The following is a 19,805-nucleotide window of genomic DNA, read 5'->3' on the forward strand; positions in this document are numbered from 1 at the left end:
ATAAAGGGACTGGAGCATCTTTGGTATGAAGAGAGGCTGAGAGCGCTGGGTCTGTCAGCCAGAGGAGAGAGGGCTTGGGAGAGAGTGGGGAGGAAATCTTACCAGTGTGTATGAATACCTGATGAGAGGGAATGAGGAAGGGGGAGCCAGACTCTTACCAGCAGTGCTCGCTGACAGGACAAGAGGTAATGGTCACAGATTAAAAACCTGAATGCAAGAAAACACATTTTTTAGTGTGGGTGGTCCCTTCCAACCTAAATGCTTCTGTGGTTCTGTGGGGGTTCTTTTTGCCTTTTTTTTTTTCCTCTGAAGTTGACAGAAAGAAACAAACAACCCCTTTTTGGGTTTTTTTTGTTTTTAAACCTCACTCTTCTGGAGCTGAGGTGTCATTGCTGCCTTCTAGAACTTACGGGCTCTATTGTGTTATATTTGAAAACCAAGGTCATTTCTGTTATCCCCAGAGTTGGTTTTTTCCTCCGTTAATTTCTGAATGAATAGTTGTCCTCACTTAGGAACTAAAATGGATCCAGTCCTGTTGGAAGCCATTGGGGAATCCAGGTGGAGCAGTGGTTAGTTTTTAAGCAATATAACTTTGGAGTTGCTTGTTTATAGCTCGGTAGGTATCTTTGCCTAACACACCGATACTGCTAGCCCATCTAGGGGCATCTGTGCTCCTTGGGGTTGTACTAAGCTCTTATAAACCCATGATCCACCTTCAGGTCATTGTTAATGTTAGGGCACAGCTTGGAATTTATTCAAACTTGCATAGAGATGCAGACTGTCACTTGAATATAGGTGGGAGTTACTAAACCTGGAATTCTTCAGGTGGGATAGTCCATGTGCAGGTTTGTGTCATGGGCTCTTTTCCTTTTCTCTCAAGTTCTGTAACTCTCTCTAGAGATTGCAGGGTCTTGGCCAGTGTTGGGAGGATTGTCTGGTATCCCTTTTCTTAGTGTTGTTTGTTTCACAAATGCCTTGAGCATTTATGGAGAGAGGCCAGTCAAATCTCAGTGTGTAATATATACACATGGGTAGCCTAAACATCTTAAAACTCCTTCTGCAAGTGAACAGCTACTTTTCTGCTACTTGGTTTTGTACTGGGGAATTAATGATGATCCATGATTCACATAAAGAATGAGTGAAATAGTTAAAAAATTTGTATCAGAATATGAAAATTTCATATGAGAAGGCTTCACTACAAATGCTGTTTCTAGTGGTAGTTGCGTTTGTGCTTAAAGAAAAGGAAATGTGGTGGGACTCAACACCTGCTGTACTTCCCCAGGTGGATTGACCTTGGCTGGCAGGCAGACCCCTACCCAACTGCGCTCTCGCTCCCCCTTCTCAACAGGATGGGGGAGAAGATAAGGTGGAAAAGTTTGTGAGTCAAGATAAAGACAGGGAGATTACTTAGCAATTGCTGTATGGGGAAAACGGATTCATCTTGTGAAAAAGTAATTTATTGCCAGTTAAAAATAGAGTAGGATGGTGGGGAACAAAGACAAAGCTAAAAACACCTTACCCCCACCCATTCCTTTTTCCTAAAGGCTCAACCTTACTCCTTCATCCCCAGCTCTTCTACCTCCTCCCCCCCCGGCATGGCACAGAGGGGATGGAGAATAATGGGGGTTGTGGTCAGTTCATAATACTTCATCTCTGCTGCTTCTTCTTCCTCACACTTTGCCCTGCTCCAGTGTGGAGTCCCTCCCACAGGATGCCATCCTTCACGAACTGCTCCAGCGTGGGCCCCCTCCATGGGCTGCAGTCCTTCAGGAATAGACTGGTCCAGCATAGGTCCCCAATGGGCCACAGTTTCTGCCAGAAAACTTGCTCCTGCACGGACTGTTCTCCAAGGGCCACAGCTCCTGCCAGGATCCTGTTCCACTGTGAGCTCTCCACGGGCTGCAGGGGAATCTGGAGCACGTCCTCCCCCTCGTCCTTCACTGACCTTGCAGACTTGTTTCTCTCACTTCCTTCCCCTCTCCCTCCCGTGCCCCCCCATTCCCCCCCCAGCAGCTGTGGAGCATTTTTTACCCTTTCTTATTATCGCAGAGACGCCACCAGCGTCAGTTATGGGCTCAGCTTTGGCCAGCGATGGGTCTGTTGGAGCCAGGTGGAATCATCTGTGTCCAGCACGGGGCAGCTCCCAGCCTCATCTGACAGAGCGCCCCCCCTGCTCCCAGCACCGTGCTGTGTAGACCTGAGACACTTGCCTTGGAAGTGGTGTTGTACTGGACTTACGAAGGCAACTGCACACAGCCTGGAACTGAAGTTTGCTTTGACTCTGGTTATTTGTTTGATGCACAAAAGCCAGGCATGGATGAAAATAGATTGTGGTGTTTTTTGTATGATGGTAGCCAGGAGTCTCATCTCTTAAGAAAGTTTGGCTGCATGTGTAAGAAATTTGGTTATGGTGGAGTAAGCATTCATCTTTGTATTCTCAGCCCGTGCTGGTATCTGGTGTCCATAAGAAGTTGAAGTCAGAGCTTTGGAAACCAGAAGCTTTCAGCCTGGAATTTGGAGATCAAGATGTAGATTTGGTGAACTGCAGGAACTGTGCCATAATTTCAGACGTGAAAGTGCGTGACTTCTGGGATGGCTTTGAGATAATATCTAGTAAGTAATATCTATGGCTGACTAGTTTAACTGAGCAGTCTGTCTTGCTACCTTCAACTCCTTTTCCACCTATTTTCTCAAAAAATAATTAAAAAAATCCTAATACCTATCATTCTCATCCAAAGAAACCATTGCTCCTTAGATGTAGTACCACCTAGAGAATACTTTGTTGGTGACTATTAGGGCAGGGCTGCCCAAGAAAACTTTGTCTGTACTACAGCGTGTTGGTGTGTGTTACTTTCATGTCTCAAAAGATGATCCATTTCCTGGGAAACTGCTTTTTTTTTAAACTTTCCTCAGTGAAATTAATCATCAGTTGCTGTTACTAAGACTGTAAGTAATTTGACTACCCTTACTCTCCTTCCAACCTCAACTTCTATTGTAAAGCTAAATGGAACCTGCAGAGCTAAAACAGACTGGGGCTTTTGATGCTAAAACTCAGACTTGATGGAATATATCAACCAAGTAAAGTTGACATTGCAAATTATTTTTGTGGTAGATCATCTGTGAGTATGAATACAGGTTTATATGTAATCTGAATAGCAATGCTGGACGTGTACCTCATGTGATGACACATAACTTCATGCTTGAGTTCTTCTTTGAGAAAACCTGTTAAGTGTGGATGTGGAAGCTAACCAGTTAAAATTCCTGGGGTATAACTGGTCAGATTCAAGAGCTTCTGAAAAGCAGAGTGCTCTATTTTAGATTGTGTATACCTAGATCAGAGCGGTCTTCTATTTATAGATGTTAAGAGTTGTAACAGTTCATTGCAATGTTACTGATTTTAGTGTTGTGTATAAAACATTTCCTGTATTTATTGCTATGTGCACATAGCAGAAATGCTGAACTATTGGATGACTTAATGGAATGTTTGTTCAACAGCAAATGAAATAATAGATTTTTAGACCAAAAATATTCCCTTCCCTAGTCGTTTTCCAATCAAAGAGCTCCCAACTTCTGACTTGTTTTTATATGGTTCCAAGTACAGAGTCTTGTATTTTGTACTTGTAAAATTCATACTGTTTCTGTCAGTACTCAGAAATAAATGGCCTAGAGTGATATAACAGTGTGGTCTTTCTGTGTATTAACAGTAGTTGGGAAACTTCACAAACTCTTCACTTTGGTGCTAGGGTCGTTTGTTGAAATAGTGGATACGTATGGGTCAGGTTATCTTTGAGAGGTGTTACTTGCAGTCTCCAGGCAGATATGCTCCTTTCAGCAAAATCAGCTGCTGACTTTATTTTAGACAATGCCTTTACCACACTTTAGATGAGAGATGTTAGTGATCTAGGTTGGAATATCTGATCACTTCTGCTAGTTTCTCCTAAATACATTTTATTTAGTGTGTTTTAGTCATATGCAGTCTCCAATTTAGAAGAGTATTGTTTGCTGCTAGTTCAGAGATTTCACACGCTAACTCATAGGAAGATTGTTTGCAGATTATGTAATGACCTCGACTTCTCTGCATTAACACGAATTTTAGACTTCTCAAATATGTGGCTGGTCCTGTCCCTGCATTAAGTTATTGAAGAGCTGTAGAACAGCCACTGAATTTGGAGGTGGTATTGAGATAATACCTTTTATTCTATATGATTCTTTAGTTAATTTTAATCTTGTGCTGTTTACTTTTGGTATCTTTGACTTCTAGTGGACTTTTGGCAGGTCTAACTTTTTGTTTTGATCCTTCTTAGACCTGCTTTTCTTTGATCAGATGTTTTCTGGGTTTTGTCCAGTTTTGTGTAATTTGTCAGATCTGTATGTTTTCCTCCAGGTAGCTCTTGGCTCTGTCCTTTCTGAATAGCCTTCCTACAAGTTTCTTCTCCTTGTTTGGAACAAAGATCCTTGATGAGTTCAAAATCTTGAATATGGGAAGTTCTGAAACATCTTTAAATTCAAGTCCTTGAGCTTTTCAGTTCACTTGCCTCTAAAATCTGTAGCTCATCAAAATTTGTTTTCTTTAAATCAGTCACTTTGGTTTACATATCTGCAGTTCTTAATTCCTTTTAATTTCAATAAAATAATTTTTATATTGCAAACTAAGGCTGTCTTCTGTAGCTTGTATAACGCAGATGTGATTCACAGGTCTCCAAGTCTTAGTTTCTTAGATCCACTTTCTCTTCCCGTGCTGTCAGCAGCTCTGCTAGGTTTGGGTGAGATCAGTTGCTTGTTGTTTGGCTGACAGTCCTTGGTAAAGTAGGAAGTGGTGAAGGATGTTACTTTCTGGTGAAAAGGTGGTGTGAAGGTGTCAGACTGGGATGCACCCTGTTTTCCAACTGATGGCTTCATGCAGAGTCGTGAAGAATCTGGTAGAAGAGTGAACTCTGTTTCTCTCTAAATGTTACGCTGGGTCTTCTGAGCTGCTCCAGGCACCACTTCCAGACACACACTCTTAGCTCTTGTACGTGCAAGGCAAAACTGCAGTGGATGCGGTCAGTGCTGGCATATTGTACATCCACTGTTCCATATGTAATGCCATCTTTTGGTGCTACCAGCTTTCTCTGTTACCAGTCGGGACTCGAGTACAACTCCTGAAGAACAAATGTTTTAATTCAGCACCCTGCTAATTGGAGTGCCTCCAGCAAAAAAGAATTAAAAAAACTAAAGGCTGTCTTTCTCAGTAACCACCTGCCATTTAGGTTTTTTGAGTGTGGTGTATCATGGTTTCTTGCCTTATACTGAGGTTAGGGTTGATTTCAGAGCATGAACCAATAACTTTAATTTTATAGAAGCACCACTCCTTGAAATGAAAGATAAAACTCATTTATAGACTTTGGTAAAAGTAGTAAGGCAGAAAGCTTTGGAAAGGCTTGTTTTCAAAGTTGGAGAAGAGCTATTCTAAAACTTAGCAGCTGTGCAAGTTCTGTCAAACTTCCACTGTAGAGATATATATAAAAATATATATATAAAAAAATATATATATAAAAAATTGTCAAGTTGTTGTTTGGTCATACTATGATAATGCTTGGAGGCCCAAAGAAAAATCAGGATCAGTTTTGCTGTGCAACGTAAGAGGTGTTGGTACAAAAGACGTATAGCTTAGGGTGATGGGCTGTGGTAAAAAGATATTCCATGAAGAAATCTTAATTTGTTTCTTGCAGAACGGCTCAGGTCAGATGATGGTCAGCCAATGGTACTAAAGTTAAAGGATTGGCCTCCAGGGGAGGACTTTAGAGATATGATGCCTACAAGGTAAGTAAATCTTAGTTTTGATGCTTACAGAACTGCTGTAAGCACTACAGGAGGAAAACATGCCTTTGTTCTCTCCTTGCGCTCCAGGTTTGAGGACTTGATGGAAAATCTTCCTCTTCCTGAATATACCAAGAGGGATGGCAGGCTGAATTTGGCTTCTAGGCTGCCAAGCTACTTTGTTCGTCCTGACTTGGGTCCCAAAATGTACAATGCCTATGGTATGTGAGAATAGTCCTGCAGGTGATGTGGTTTTTGACTCTTTAGGATATGCGGGGCTGTGGCATTAATCAAGACTCAGTGTTTGTCCTAGAGCATGCTGTCACTTTTTTAATTGGTCCTGTGATCTGGTGCTCTGCTAGTCCTCTCAGTCAGATGTGCCCTTTTTTGCCTTGTGGTTTCCAAAAGATGTACGTACAAGTTTGCAAACAGTTATTATTTAATACATATAATAACCATAATACTGATACAGGGTTCAAGAAGTAGTTAATATCTTTTTGAGACTAATTGATACATTTGAGAGGAGAACTAGCCAGCTTCTGTGCACTCTGATCTGTGTGTTCCTGTTTCCAACTAGAGTTGTCATTTTCTTAACCCATGTCAAACAACACAGAACACAGACACGTGCAAGACAAAACTGTCACCATGTTCAGCTACCTGAATTGGATAGTTTTGTCTTAAGATTGTAATTATGTAGTAGGTGAGTAGCACACAAATGGAGGAAGCATTTGTCTGAACACATACCCTGCATGGGGCTGTGATTGTCAGTCTAGCAGATCGTAAAAGATACAGGAACACTTAATATGTGTCGTATCAACTTGAATTATTTCAGTTCCTGAACGTACTGACTGTGAGGTCATGGCCAAAAGCAGGTTTTGGATACTTAGTTCCAGGATACTTTTAAATAACCAATTGATTTGGAAGTATGTACTTTTGCAACTTTAGAGTAAGATAAATAACATTTAAAGTAGTTGCTCTTTGTATATACTGAAAAATGTCAAGTGATGATGATAAGGAAAAAGTTGCAGCCATCTTGCAAAGCAATTATGTGGAAGCAAACTTACCCTAATGTAATCTCTGTAGTTCTCTTTGAATACTGATGAGACAGGGGTGCAAGGTTTTATAAGGCTTTGCATTCCAATTATCAATATACCTACAGTAGCAACTCACCTGAGGACATGAAAGATTTTTCATTGGTTTGTCTTTTTTTTAAAAAATGTTTTAGCTCAGTAACCACATGTGGGTTAGACTTAAGTTGTAAACCAATATATTGCAATTCTCAGAGTGTTTTGGGGTTATTTTGGGATTTTTTTAGCAGTATGACATCACAAATAAGAGTTTAAAAAAATAGCAGTTTGTGAACTTAGGCAAACTGATCTTATTCCATATTTACCAGCGTTCGGTGTTTTGGTTTATGTATTACTTGACATGTAAGTTGAGTGAAGAAGTCTGTACACCAGAGCACTTGCAATGTAACCAAGCAGTACATCTGTGAGTGTAGCAAGAAGCAAGGTGAAGTGGTGGCGAACTTGTCGTTGTGTTTTGCTAGCCTCTAGCAATGGAAGGGAGGGAGTCATTTTGTTGAATTTATCTTAAATGTCAAAGTCTTCTGTTGTATCAGAGTTGGCGGAGGGAGCGTTGATGGTAATTTTTCAGCATAAAATGTAACCCTCTATTATTTGATCCTTCTTACATGTATAGGTCTTGGTCTGAAGAGAGAAAGTATTACACTTTGTTTACTTTCAAGCTAAGAGAAAAAAGTTAGCTAGGTCTGTCTTCGTAAAGAGTTTTGTATCTTTTTGCTCTTAGCTGCTTTACAGACAAGATAAAGGGTGGACCTAGATATAAAAACACTAATTCTGTCTATGGTGAATAAGAGCAACTTTTCTAGCATATTAAATGTATTTTGGTTGTAAGTATATGGCTTTGTTTTCTGAGTATGTGGTGGAGAAAAGCTCTCAATAGTGAGGTAAAGTCTTTCATGTGCTTAGCATTCTAAAGCATTAAGATAGAAAAATTGTGACTGAAGCTGGATTCTTAGTGATATTCAGTCACCTAAATAAAAGGGCTGCTTACAGTAGTTAACTATGAAGAAATCTTAGTCCCTTCAACAGGTTTTGTGTGTAAAGGACTGTTAAATATTGACCAGTTTTTATATATAAATACCTGAACTGTTTAACATAAGACTTGCCATTGATACTGCATTTGTATTTCCCAGCATACTTGGTGTGACTTAAACCACTAGCAAATAGTTAAGGAAAGAATGACACTTCTTAAATTATATCCGGCTGCATCTGGCAAAGCACAGGTGGAGGTTGTGAGGGCCCTTACTTGAGGTCAATAACTAACCTATGTTTTGTGAATTCAGCCTGTTTTTTGAGCCTATGTATTAGATTTATCCATATTTGTATTTGTGCTTTCTTGAAGTTCATGTTACAAACTGTCTAAATTAGCTGCTGTTTCTGACCTGTTGTGGTAGGTACTGAGTTGTGTTCCTGTCCCCAGAAGCTTATATTTTAAATAGAGAAGAGATAAATATGATGGTGATCCTAAAATATAACGAGTAGTCTTGTGGTCATACTTATGTAGTGTTTGCTGATACAAATATTTCTTTTTTTATCTTTTGTTTCCCCACTTACTTGCTAGAGGAGGTGGTGGAGCAAAAGTAGAGTGAGAGCTGTTGAAGGGTCAGAGGAGGAGAGAATGTGTTATATGAGAAGGTGAACGAATTAAGCAGCAAACATTTGAAGTCTTTCTCTGTTACTCAGACCCACTTGAGAGGTGTAAGATCAGTATATGAAGGTGTAAGCACTTGAGAGTCTGCAGGTGTTCTTCCTTAGTCGTAATCTGAATTGTTAATGATGAGTTGGACACTAACTGCTGTGAATTCAACTAATCATATGGATTTTACAGCTGACTATGAGAAAATAACAAACTGATGGAGGCTTATACTTGTAACAGTCGATGCCTTGATGCACAGTGTGATGCTAAATGCCACTTAGGGCAGTGGAGGTTTCTCTTGCACCTGCAAGCAAAGGAAAACAGTGCCAAAGAACGCCTACTAACTTTGTATTACGAAAGCTAAGTTCCCTACTATGCGCTGTCCAAATGACCCTCAGAGGCACAATTGTAAAGTACAAGTTCAGGCTTTGTTTTTAAAACGCTTGTTTTCTCATGGCTTGGCTGAACTATATTTGCTGCTTCTACTTCCTGTAAAATAAAAATATTAGTGAACTTTTTACTTGTGCCACACATGACATGAAAATAACTACCTCAGCTGCCCTTTGACATTGTTTTCTGCTCTCATTGCTGTGTAAAATTAGCATTCTAGAAAGATCTTTCAGGCAGTTTATTTCTGTAAGAGCTTAAATACAATTTTGATTTTATTTTATGCTATATTATAGGCTTAATTACTGCAGAAGACAGACGAGTTGGTACCACAAACCTGCACTTGGATGTGTCTGATGCTGTTAATGTCATGGTGTACGTTGGGATTCCCATTGGGGAAGGGACCCATGATGATGGTAATGTTTGAGGAGAACTGTTTTCTGTCCATTAAAAATCAATTATGTGCATGAGAAAGACCATGTTCCTTTTACTGTTTAAGCTTGTCACATCTATGATCTCTGACCCAAGTCTAGAAGGCAGTTTGTTAGGTCTGCAGCACGTATCTAAAAGTGCAGTAATGCTTCCTTGGTTCCCAACTGTGGAAGCAGCAGAGTTTTGCTAGAAATTAGATGGCTCCCTGAAGAAAGGAGGAGAAGGGGTGAGAAGTTACTCTTTCTTCTCCTTGTATTTGAGTAATTAGTTCCCTTTGAATTAATGACTGAGCTTTGTGATTAGCTGTCAATTGACACATTTCCCGGATTTTGGTAAGAGGAAGCCTGACGTGCTTAGAACGGGCACTGTGTGACGCAGCAGTTGCAGTAGCAGTGTGACTTGATTTAGCGGCTTAAAATGCTCCTTCCGCTTCTGTATGTAAAAAAACCAGAAGTTTTGTAATCATACCGCTTTATGTGGATTCGCCTTCCAGAGGTTCTGAAAACAATTGATGAGGGAGATGCTGATGATGTAACAAAGCAGCGAATCCATGAAGGAAGAGAGAAACCTGGAGCATTGTGGCACATCTATGCTGCCAAGGATGCTGAGAAGATACGGGAACTTCTCCGGAAGGTATGTTGCTTACGAAGGAGCTGGAGCCTGCAGTACTCCTTGACTAGCTTGCTTACAGCAGCCGAGTGATACAAGTTGCTATCAACATCAAGTGCATAGGTATTGTAATGCTGTCTTGGACCACGTTGTTAGTGTGTGCCCAGGTTTTCAGCCTGGCCTAGAATCTTCATGCTAGTGCATGTATCACTAGTCAAGACCTAAATGAGCTTAATGAAAGTAATGTCCTGCCTTGAAATAGTTTGTTTGTTATGTTTTTTGGTACAGAGCTTTTTGTGAGCCAGCAATGTCAAGGTGCTGTGTCATGGTTTCCCCCCCACCCCATATCTTGGCTCTAGGTTGGAGAAGAACAAGGCCAAGAGAATCCCCCAGATCATGACCCCATTCATGACCAAAGTTGGTACCTGGACCAGACCTTACGTAAGCGACTCTATGATGAGTATGGTGTACAAGGCTGGGCCATAGTGCAGTTCCTTGGAGATGCTGTGTTCATTCCTGCAGGCGCTCCCCATCAGGTAAATATGCCAACTCTACGCCCTGTTGACAAATAAAATTGAATTTGAGGCACAACAGAACTGTGACTTCAAAACAACTGTTAGTTAATATGGCTGACTTGGGTTCCTTTTTCTACGTGTGCAGTTTTTACAGGAACTATTGGAATTGGATCTTAATTTATTTTTACGAATACAATGACTTACCTGAATCATGTGTATGTACTGTGATGGAATTAAGGAAAAAAAAGTAAATTAGGATGAACGGTGAGAAAACACTCCGTGTAATGAAACTTCAGCCAAGGGAACAAAATTCCAAAAAAGTGGGGAGAACAGTAGAGAACTTGCTTTGAGGAACACGAGTGTATGTGGGACAATAGGGAACGTGGGAGATGTCCTGTATTCTGCTCTGGTTTTACTATGAGACACAATTCACGTGAGACCAAATAGGCTTCAGTTCCTGTTTCTGATAAGTAAATGTGGAAGAACCTAACATATGTGGTGGTGGTGTGTTTTGGGGGGGGGGGCGGGCGGCAGTGTGTTTGTGTGGTCCGTTCAGCCTTGATGTATCTGTCACTGATGTGGGTTGTTTTAGGTCCATAATTTGTATAGCTGCATTAAAGTGGCAGAAGATTTTGTATCTCCAGAACACGTGAAGCACTGCTTCCGTCTGACCCAGGAGTTCAGGCACCTGTCTAATACTCATACAAACCATGAGGATAAACTGCAGGTAACTATTTTATGACAGCAGTCACTAAATATATACTGTGTTTCACCAGCTTTGTTCAGTACTAGAAATGTGTGGCTAGTGATTTAAGAAAAAGTAACAACTCTCGACAACTTCGGAGGTTCTCATTTTTATAAATATTTTAAAAATAATTAATGCACATATGTCTACTGTACTATGTAAAATAAAAGTAGTCATAAACTTTTGGATTTCCAGAGAAATTCCCTACTATTGGACTAGTACATGTGTTGGTATTAATAAGTTTTTAAATGGTTGAATCCTGAATGACAGTGAAGCGTAGCAGGAACAAAAAAAACCCCCAAGTATTAAAAAGGAAAAAGCAATGCTTTGTTTGGAAGAGATAAGTTTATTTGACCAAGGATGCTTCTGTGTGTTTCTCTGTTGCCTAAAGGAAAATTGCTCTGAAAGTGAAGGCTGGCTTATTTAAAGCAGGGACATGGCTTAGTGGTGGGCTTGACAGTGTTAGGTTTCCAGTTGGACTCAGTGGTCTTGCAGCCTAAATGATTCAATGATTCTAAATTAGTCCCAAACAGGAAAATTAATTGTGCTTTGATTTGAAGAAGTATGACTGCTTAAACTAATAATTATGCACAGAACATATTATGCACTGTAGTACATCGTGTATAAGACAATAAATTCTTTAGAGAGAAGACTGTAGGAGACCTTTTCTGATTTCACCTACGTATGCTTCTGAAGAGTTAGTCTTCATTGTGAACATGCTAAACTTAGCATGTTAATTCTCTCAAACAGTTCAGTGAGAAATGGCTGTAAATTTCTATATGGATTTGCACAGGATTTTAAAGGAAAGCAGGAGTAGGATCAGCTCTCACTATCTCTTCAGCTGCAGTGGTACAGGTGTGGAAGTGTTTCTGTAAATGAATAGGTTGCAAATGAATAATGATTATTAAAAAAATAAAAAAGAAAAAAATCCTGCTGACAAAGTGGAACTCAGTACTCCTGTGAAAAGAAATACTGCTTGTGTTTGTGCCTCAGCCAAACTTTACTGCTTTTCGGTGTAATTTTTCATGTATATTTTAATAGTATTTTTATATAAGCATATGTCTCTGTATACAGAGATAATAACTTGCATAAATGATACAAAAGACCGAGTTCATATGGACATCAGGAAAAAATGATGATGCTTGGCAGTTAGTTGAGCGAGTGCAATTAAGCTACTCACTTAGAGGTGAAGCTTTTCTGTTCACTACCTAGAAACTGAATTCAAATAAACTTAGATCAGAAAAATCAGAAACAAGATAGAGCTTTGATTGTTAAATAGCTAAGCGTGGAACGGATTGCTGTGAGGTCCAGTGGGTTTTTCATCCAATCTTGCTTGCCTTTCTGGAAGATGCATAAATTAGAAGAATTTCTAGCCTCCATACAAAGGCAACAGGATGATTTACTGCATCTTAATTTACATAGGATTAAACCATATGATTTTCTTGCTTCCTTTGGGTTTAATTCATGTGAATCTGTAAGTGACTCAGATCACAAGGACTTTTTAAAAATAAACTCATATGTGTGACTTCATAGTATACTTCCTCCTAGCTCTCACGAAAGAGAGATTTTATCTTAAAATAAAATGAGTAAATATATGTTACTGGGTGACCAGAAAACGAGTTGTTAAATCAGTGCAGGTGTCTATACAATATTTGTTGTCTAACCATGACAGTTAAAACTTGTGCTGTTGATACTCTGAAGCAGTGATCGTATATACTTTGTGTATGCTTGCCAACTATTACAAATTCAGCTGCCAAAGTTGATTGCATAGGTATCGAAGACTCTCCTTGTTAGTCTGTAGAAGTTGCTTTATGTTTTTTTTTCCTGTTACAGGTGAAGAACATTATCTACCATGCAGTGAAAGATGCTGTTGGCACACTGAAAGCTCATGAATCCAAACTAGCTAGATCGTAGGAACTGCTAATTCCAAATGCCCTGTGAAGTAAGCCTTTTGCTCACAGCATATACAGGGACTGCACACGACTGCCTCTGCAGGAGCAGAGGCTTCTCACTAAGAGCTGGTGTGGTCAGTATTACACACACTCTTCAGCCACTGTTTTCTACGCTGCCTCAACACCGAAGGTCTAACGGAAGGTCGCACTGTTACATGCAGAATTCCGGATTTGAATGAAAGGTGCCATGTCCCTTTCCTGTGGCCTTTTGCAAATTGGAAGAACGTGGAAACCACTTGGTGTTCCTGCATATTATAATTAGAAATGGTATAAAGAGTGTGGATGGTTTTTTTCCTCATGCCTAGTTAGTCTCCACAAAGCTAGAAGGAATGTGCTGGAGGTGGGTTGTCCTGCTGCAGACTTAGCTGATAGCTGCTGGAGGAGTGTGACCAACAGTAGCCCACCTGCAGAAATTTAAGCAAACTTCCCATGTGAGATACAGGCCAAGGAAAAGAATAAAGCTGTTCTCTGCACTCCCGTTCTTTGTAGCCGTTTCTCTATACACTGTAGAGTTGCAGAAATAAAGGGAGAACCCACTTTTTTTCCCCAGGAGACTCCAGAAATAGGAGAATTGTGTATTTAGTGAAAAACTAGGTTTGTAGTGAAACAGTTAATATTTCATGAAAGTAGATATTTTTAGTATTTTTGAAGTACCACAACTGTTCCTGGATTTTCAAGGAAAGGCGCATTACATTTAGTCTTCCTTTCAATAAAATCAAAAAGTGATTTTTAGAAAGCAGTCCAAAATAGCACAAAAACAGCCAAAGGAGAGTGAATAGAAAATGACGCCCCACCTCCCTTGCCCATATTCCTCACCCGTCTTCCCCCCGTCTCCCTACACCACCCTGCTTCCTCAGAATGAGAAGTGAAAAGGAGTATAAACTCTGTTCTCATGTGGAGATGTTGTACATCTCTCCCTGCACTGGTGACTGCAGGCAATAGTTCACCCAATACCAGTGCTAGCTGAAAACATCTATCCTTTCCAAAGTGAAGGAAAAGTTAACTTTCAGTGTCAACTTTGTCCAGAACTATTTTAAGTAAGATGTTCCTGCTTGATAGAACTGTATTCAGAATTTACTAATGTCAGCATTGATGCAATGGATTTCATTGTTCGGGTACATGGGGAAATGTATCTACCTTATATCCAGCTGTACTGTAGTGCCACCTGCAGGCCTGTTAATATGTTCACGGTTATTTCTTTTTTTTAAAAATAAAAGTCATTTACTGTAACAGGCTTGGGCAGTTTCTTTCAGATTTGTACACTGATCTTCCTGCTTGGAGTCCCTCGGTTTCTGCCCCTGGCAGTGGGGCTGCCCCTCGCCCAGGGACGGGAGGCCGGGCTGCTCTGGGCACCGGTAGCGCGCCCAGCTGCCTGCAGACCGCTGGCTCTCAGAGGTGCTTTGGGTAGAGGATCTCTCTTGTCAGAAACATCATCCCTGGTGCTGTGCTCCCCACCTCTCGCTATCTTCCCAACAGGTTGGGCTTCAGAGCTGCCCTCTCCACTGGAGGTCCAGACGGGATGGTAACACTTCCCTGTGCTGGCACCTGGAGGCCGTGATGGCGGCGGCGGTTCCGTTCGCGGGCACGTGGCGTTTTGGCAGCTTCTCAGGTTGGTTACTGGGTGCAGGAGGTTCACCCCCGGGCTTTTGCTGCCTTCGAACCCTTGCAGCTGTCCTGTGAACATGGGCCGGTGTTATCCACTGCAGATGAGAATGATCATCCCAGACCCACGAACCATTCAACTCCACTGTATTCCTATTGTGCAGAATTTCTTGTGCACTTCTGTTGTACTCTGTGCATACAACCCATTCTGATTAATTAATTAATTATAGCTGAGATGTTTCCCTCATTTGTTTGTGTATCAGCAATCAGAATTAGATAAAGATCAGAAAGACAAAGACTTAGCTATGTGTAATGCAGTGATCCACACGAAGAGTTCTGCATCTCACACTGAACCTTTGGTTTGAGGCTGTCAGACGTTGTTTCTGCCTCCTGAACTTCCTCTTTTATTGGTCATAGAGTACAATCAACCTAAAGCGATACTAAACCAAAACCAAAGGAAGGATTTGCACCAAAACTACAGATTAAAATTAAGATATGTGTAGTGATCCAGATTTTAGACCAGGTGAGGACAGGAGGAATTTGTAAATTGATCTGGTAAATCAGTTCCAGTAACTTACACTGGAAAACTTTTATCCTTTGTCTGAATTGTATGCACCAGGAGAAGGAGACTACCACTTCTTTTGGCAAGTTTTTCCAAGTAGGTAATTTTCTTATATGGGGCACAAACTCACATTTATGTAGACTGAGAATCCCCTTACCAATTCTTGCTTGTTTTCCACCAAGAGGGGGTCTTCAGCTGATTAAAAGCTGTAATTGTCAGCTCTTAGAATCCCGTACAACTCATTAAAATCTAGCTGTTACTATACAGCAATTTCAGAATTTCTAAAACAGAGTTTTCACCTGTTGTGTATCTGCAAACACACAGGTTTTTATTAATACTAATCAGATATATAAACATATATACCATTCCTATTTATGCCTGTATATATTATACATTATATACATTACACTTTATATATGTATATAAATAAACCCCAGACAACTGCAGGGGTTTGTTTTGGGTTTGTTTTCTTTCAGACATGCTTAGTTTCTGCTCTCTGCTGTAGCCTTACATGGTCAGGGATATGTTATGGTCCTTGTAATTAGACTGAAGTTCACTGCAAGTCTATAATGTTGATGCCGGAAGTCACTGTACTTAGAGCTTCTACTGCCTCCTTTGACAGAGTTGCAAGATTTAATTACACTTTGTTTGAAAGTATGTATCTCTGTTAGCTTAGTAATTTAACTGGGCTCCAGAGCCTTTCTTCCCAAGAAGTGTTTGTCCTCCATTTACCCCTTTGACCACTTCCATAGCTTCATAGTTCTTTTATGTGCTATTTCACTCCCCTGATGCATCTGTCGTCCAAGATGAACAGGTTTGGACTGTAGAATTTTGCACAGAACCTGCTCAGCGCCTCTGATTGTTCTCATTGACTCCTTTTTTGTCCAGCTAGCCCATTTTTGAGGGAAGGTGATTCAAGCTACATGCAGGGTTTCAAGGTTTGTTCACCATGCACTTCTATGGTGAGATAATGGTATTCGTTACTCATTTCTGAAACATTCCTGTTGCTGCATTTCTTACTAATGCTAAGCACTGAGATTTCCAGTAGTGATGGCTGTACTACCTTTCCTCAGCAGTGACAGCTCATCGGGGCCCGTCACACACGTGTTTACATGGGGCAGACAGGGTGCTCTCGTGTTGGGATTCGCTCTTAACAGGGTTCGGGTGAAGGGTCACTGTAAGCACTCACCCTCTAGTACCCACCACCAGTCCTGTCATACTTCATATAGAGCTTACAGCAAAAGTAGCCCGACAAACTGATTATGAAATTGTTTTAAGATGTACAATCAGTAGTTTTTATCACAGTATTTTCTGGGTACAAATTTTAAAGGGCAGCTGATACATTACCTGGAATGTAAGCAGATTAAAGGAGCCATTATAAATCAGAAATTTTTGAGCAGCAGGAAAATAAAAACTTGAGTTGTATGTCTTAAAATTTAGTGTGCTGCAGTCCTGACATCGATTCTGCTGAATGCTGTCTTGTCATTACTGAATGGAACTGCACAAGATGGTGGGCAGGCACCACTGCTTATCATCGGCTTAAAGCTCTGGCAGTCTTTTAGCCGACGTCCTGTGGAACTACAGACAAGTGGAAGCAGGAATTCAGGATTGCAGGGCTGTTGGCCTGCCCAAGTGAATTTGGATTGCATTCACAATAGTGAAGCTTGGTGTGTGTTTAACCATGCAAGGGCATACTCAGCACTGTCATTCAGCGGTTTCACAGAGCCTTCAAAATGTTACACAGGACACATTCATCTTTTTCTTTCAGTCTCAGATGAAAAGGAAGAAATAATGTCCCTGGTCTGAACCCAACAACTCCTTCCTTGATATTGATTAAAAATGTAGCAGTCTGCAAGGGTTAATTTTATGCTACTTAAATCTTCTCTGTTTATAAACTCTGTTCTGTGGTAACTGAACTGGGCAACATAAACAGGGGAATAATTAAGTACTTAATACATCAAAGGTTGCGATCCATTTGTTGTTCCTCTGAAAGATTCCGAGACAGCCTCTTGTAGAACCTGAGGATGTGGAATCGGAATTGGAGCAGAGCAGTTAGGTGTCAAGCAGTAACTTAAATTTACCTGCAGTACAAACAAGATGAAGGAAGTTACCAGGTGTGGATATTCTTTAAAATTACTGCTCCTACATACATAGGACTTGCCTCTCCTTCCTCACTTCTGATAGCCCTTTGATAGCTCTCTGAGCTTCTCCAGGGAAGAGCTGTATGGCACATGCTAGTGACTTATTCATGCATCAGAAGTACCTTGCAAGTATTGCTTTGGGTGGAAAAGGAATGTGAAACTACACAGCATGTGAGTGAAGCGTAGCATGAAAGCATCTGTGGACAAGGCATCTTACAGGCTCTAGTTACTGGTAAGTGATCTTAACCTTCTGATTGTCAACTTCAGTGTTTTCCCCAAACTTACCCCCTCTGTCCAGGACGCACAGACCCTCTTACGGTCACTCTCTCCCAGTGCATCTCAGAATCTAAAACTAGCCCACAGCTTCCTCTTAATTGGCACTGTCTTCTCAACCTTTGAAAAAGAGCTGCATGTTCCTACCAGGCATTTGAAGAATAACCAGGCAGAACTCACTCACTTTTATCTCCCTCAACCCCCTGCCTTACAAGAGCTTTTTCTTTTGTCTCTCTGCCTTTATATAGGCTGATACGAACATGGTCAAGTGAGTTTCAAGAGGCAGATACAACAAAACACAGCTGCTTCCCCTAGGAAGGTCTCTTCTAACCAGAGAGTTTTCAATCACAAAGCAAAACAGGTAAAGAAGGGTAAATGTCCTCAGAATTAATTTCCAATTCTCGGGCCTTACCTCCCACAATGTCAGTTTATACTGTCAGCTCGTACTTTTTCTGTTTTCCTTATCCCTTTCAGCATTTGATATTCTTCCATTACAATCTGCACCTTCAGGCTTAAGAGAGAGGGTTCCCATTGTGTTTTTCCACTTCCCCTTTCTTCCTAAGACCCTTCTTTATTCTGCTAAACTTTTCCAGAGGCACTCTTGTGTACTTGAGCCCAGACTAATTGCTGTTCTTCATTACAGCAGCTTCTGCCTGAACCTTGGCTTCAGCAAGATCTCTGGATCTGACCTGGCATTGTTCTAAATGCAGTTTTGTGTAAGCTGCTCTACTCAAGGAACAGTTAGTTTGATTGCCATGCCTTATTGTTTAGGCCATAATAGATTGGTAGATATCTGGTCACCTGTTCTAACCATTTGTCGAACACAAATTTGTCATGAGTTATTTCAGCAGTAGCATACCCGCTAGAAAAATATACAGCCTTAATTTGAAAACAACTGATGAATTGCTTTCCTGGGTAGGTCTTAAGATCCTAATTACACAGCACTGTACAATATTACTAATAACTTAACAAAAAGAATACTACTAATAAATCATTTTATTGTAATTTGACCTGCAGCTGGCTTTTGTTCCAAAAAGAGCCCTTCAGTACCAGTAGTTTCTGCTTGTGGGAAGGTAAGTTAATGAATTAATTTCTCATTCTTCTTTGACATCAAAAGAAATTGAGCTACTTCTAGCCAACTATAAATTGCTAGCTTCAAATACCTTTCCTGAAGTTGATCTAAAGCTCAACATGCTACTGAACAGCCAGCTGCCATTTAAGACATGCACGAGATCACCTGCTCTACTAATGTTGATGTTCGTATTCTGTTGTTCTTACCACCATTTATTTCTAATGCACTGTGAATCTTTATACTGCTCCTTGGCACATTAAACCTTTTAAAACACAACGGCACGTTTTATTTCGGTGCACTTAGCCATGCTGCAGCCATTTAGCCCTCCCACACTCTTCATACATTGCACTCACCAGGCCTCTGAATTTTCTCTCTTCTGTCTCACTCACCTGTGTGCAAACACGTAATTCAGGTGCTGGTCTCTGATATGGAACTAGTGCCAGTAGAAATAGAATTATTTTGGTGAAGATTGTGCATGTCGGCGTTACTTGGATGTGTGAGCAGATTCCTTTTGTTCTCTTTGTAGGTCATTCATGCCATCAGTGGTGGAAGTTGTGCAGTCCCTTGTGCAATCCTGGTGTGGCCATTCATCTCCAAAAGCAGGCTGTGACAAAATGTTCTTTGTCACTGTCTGTAGAGACATCTGTGTTTTCAACTCTTACCCGTAAGGGAAAGTTGCTCATGTTTTGTGTTTCTCATCATTGCTCATTGTGCTAAAGTTCATGCATTCATTAGAAAATTCTTCCCTAGCAGCTCTTTGGTTTTGCTCCAGCTCTTCCTTTGGTCACTTGTGTTTTCATAAAAGCTATTTGGCAAGTAAGGAGACTTTGCCGTGGTGCCTTCCCTCGGGGTGTTTTTGGTTAGCTGGAGAACCACAATAGTTTTCTAGCAAATCAATTCTTTTTTTTTTACCTCAAAACTGGATTATGTAACGGTCATCTGCCATGACTCGGAGATGTGCGGGCCGGGATCGGGCCCAGACTGGGCTGTACCGG

At 40.8% G+C, this 19,805-nt stretch overlaps 1 protein-coding gene across 4 annotated transcripts in view; it reads left to right on the forward strand.

Moving 5' to 3' along the window:
• Positions 1-14,390, forward strand: part of KDM3B (lysine demethylase 3B) — a 64,249-nt gene extending 49,859 nt beyond the window's left edge. For 2 of the 4 annotated variants that reach the window (XM_074883357.1, XM_074883359.1), the window contains exons 17-24: positions 2,442-2,613; positions 5,712-5,802; positions 5,890-6,020; positions 9,204-9,323; positions 9,833-9,972; positions 10,308-10,484; positions 11,056-11,190; positions 13,042-14,390. In XM_074883357.1, coding sequence (XP_074739458.1) covers positions 2,442-2,613; positions 5,712-5,802; positions 5,890-6,020; positions 9,204-9,323; positions 9,833-9,972; positions 10,308-10,484; positions 11,056-11,190; positions 13,042-13,122 — 1,047 coding nt within the window. In that variant the 3' untranslated portion in view covers positions 13,123-14,390. The other 2 variants (XM_074883358.1, XR_012630808.1) reach the window with 2 other exon arrangements.
• Positions 14,391-19,805: the final 5,415 nt, after the last annotated feature.

Source organism: Strix uralensis, chromosome 14 (genome assembly GCF_047716275.1).
Source record: "Strix uralensis isolate ZFMK-TIS-50842 chromosome 14, bStrUra1, whole genome shotgun sequence".
Taxonomy (NCBI): Eukaryota; Metazoa; Chordata; class Aves; order Strigiformes; family Strigidae; genus Strix; species Strix uralensis.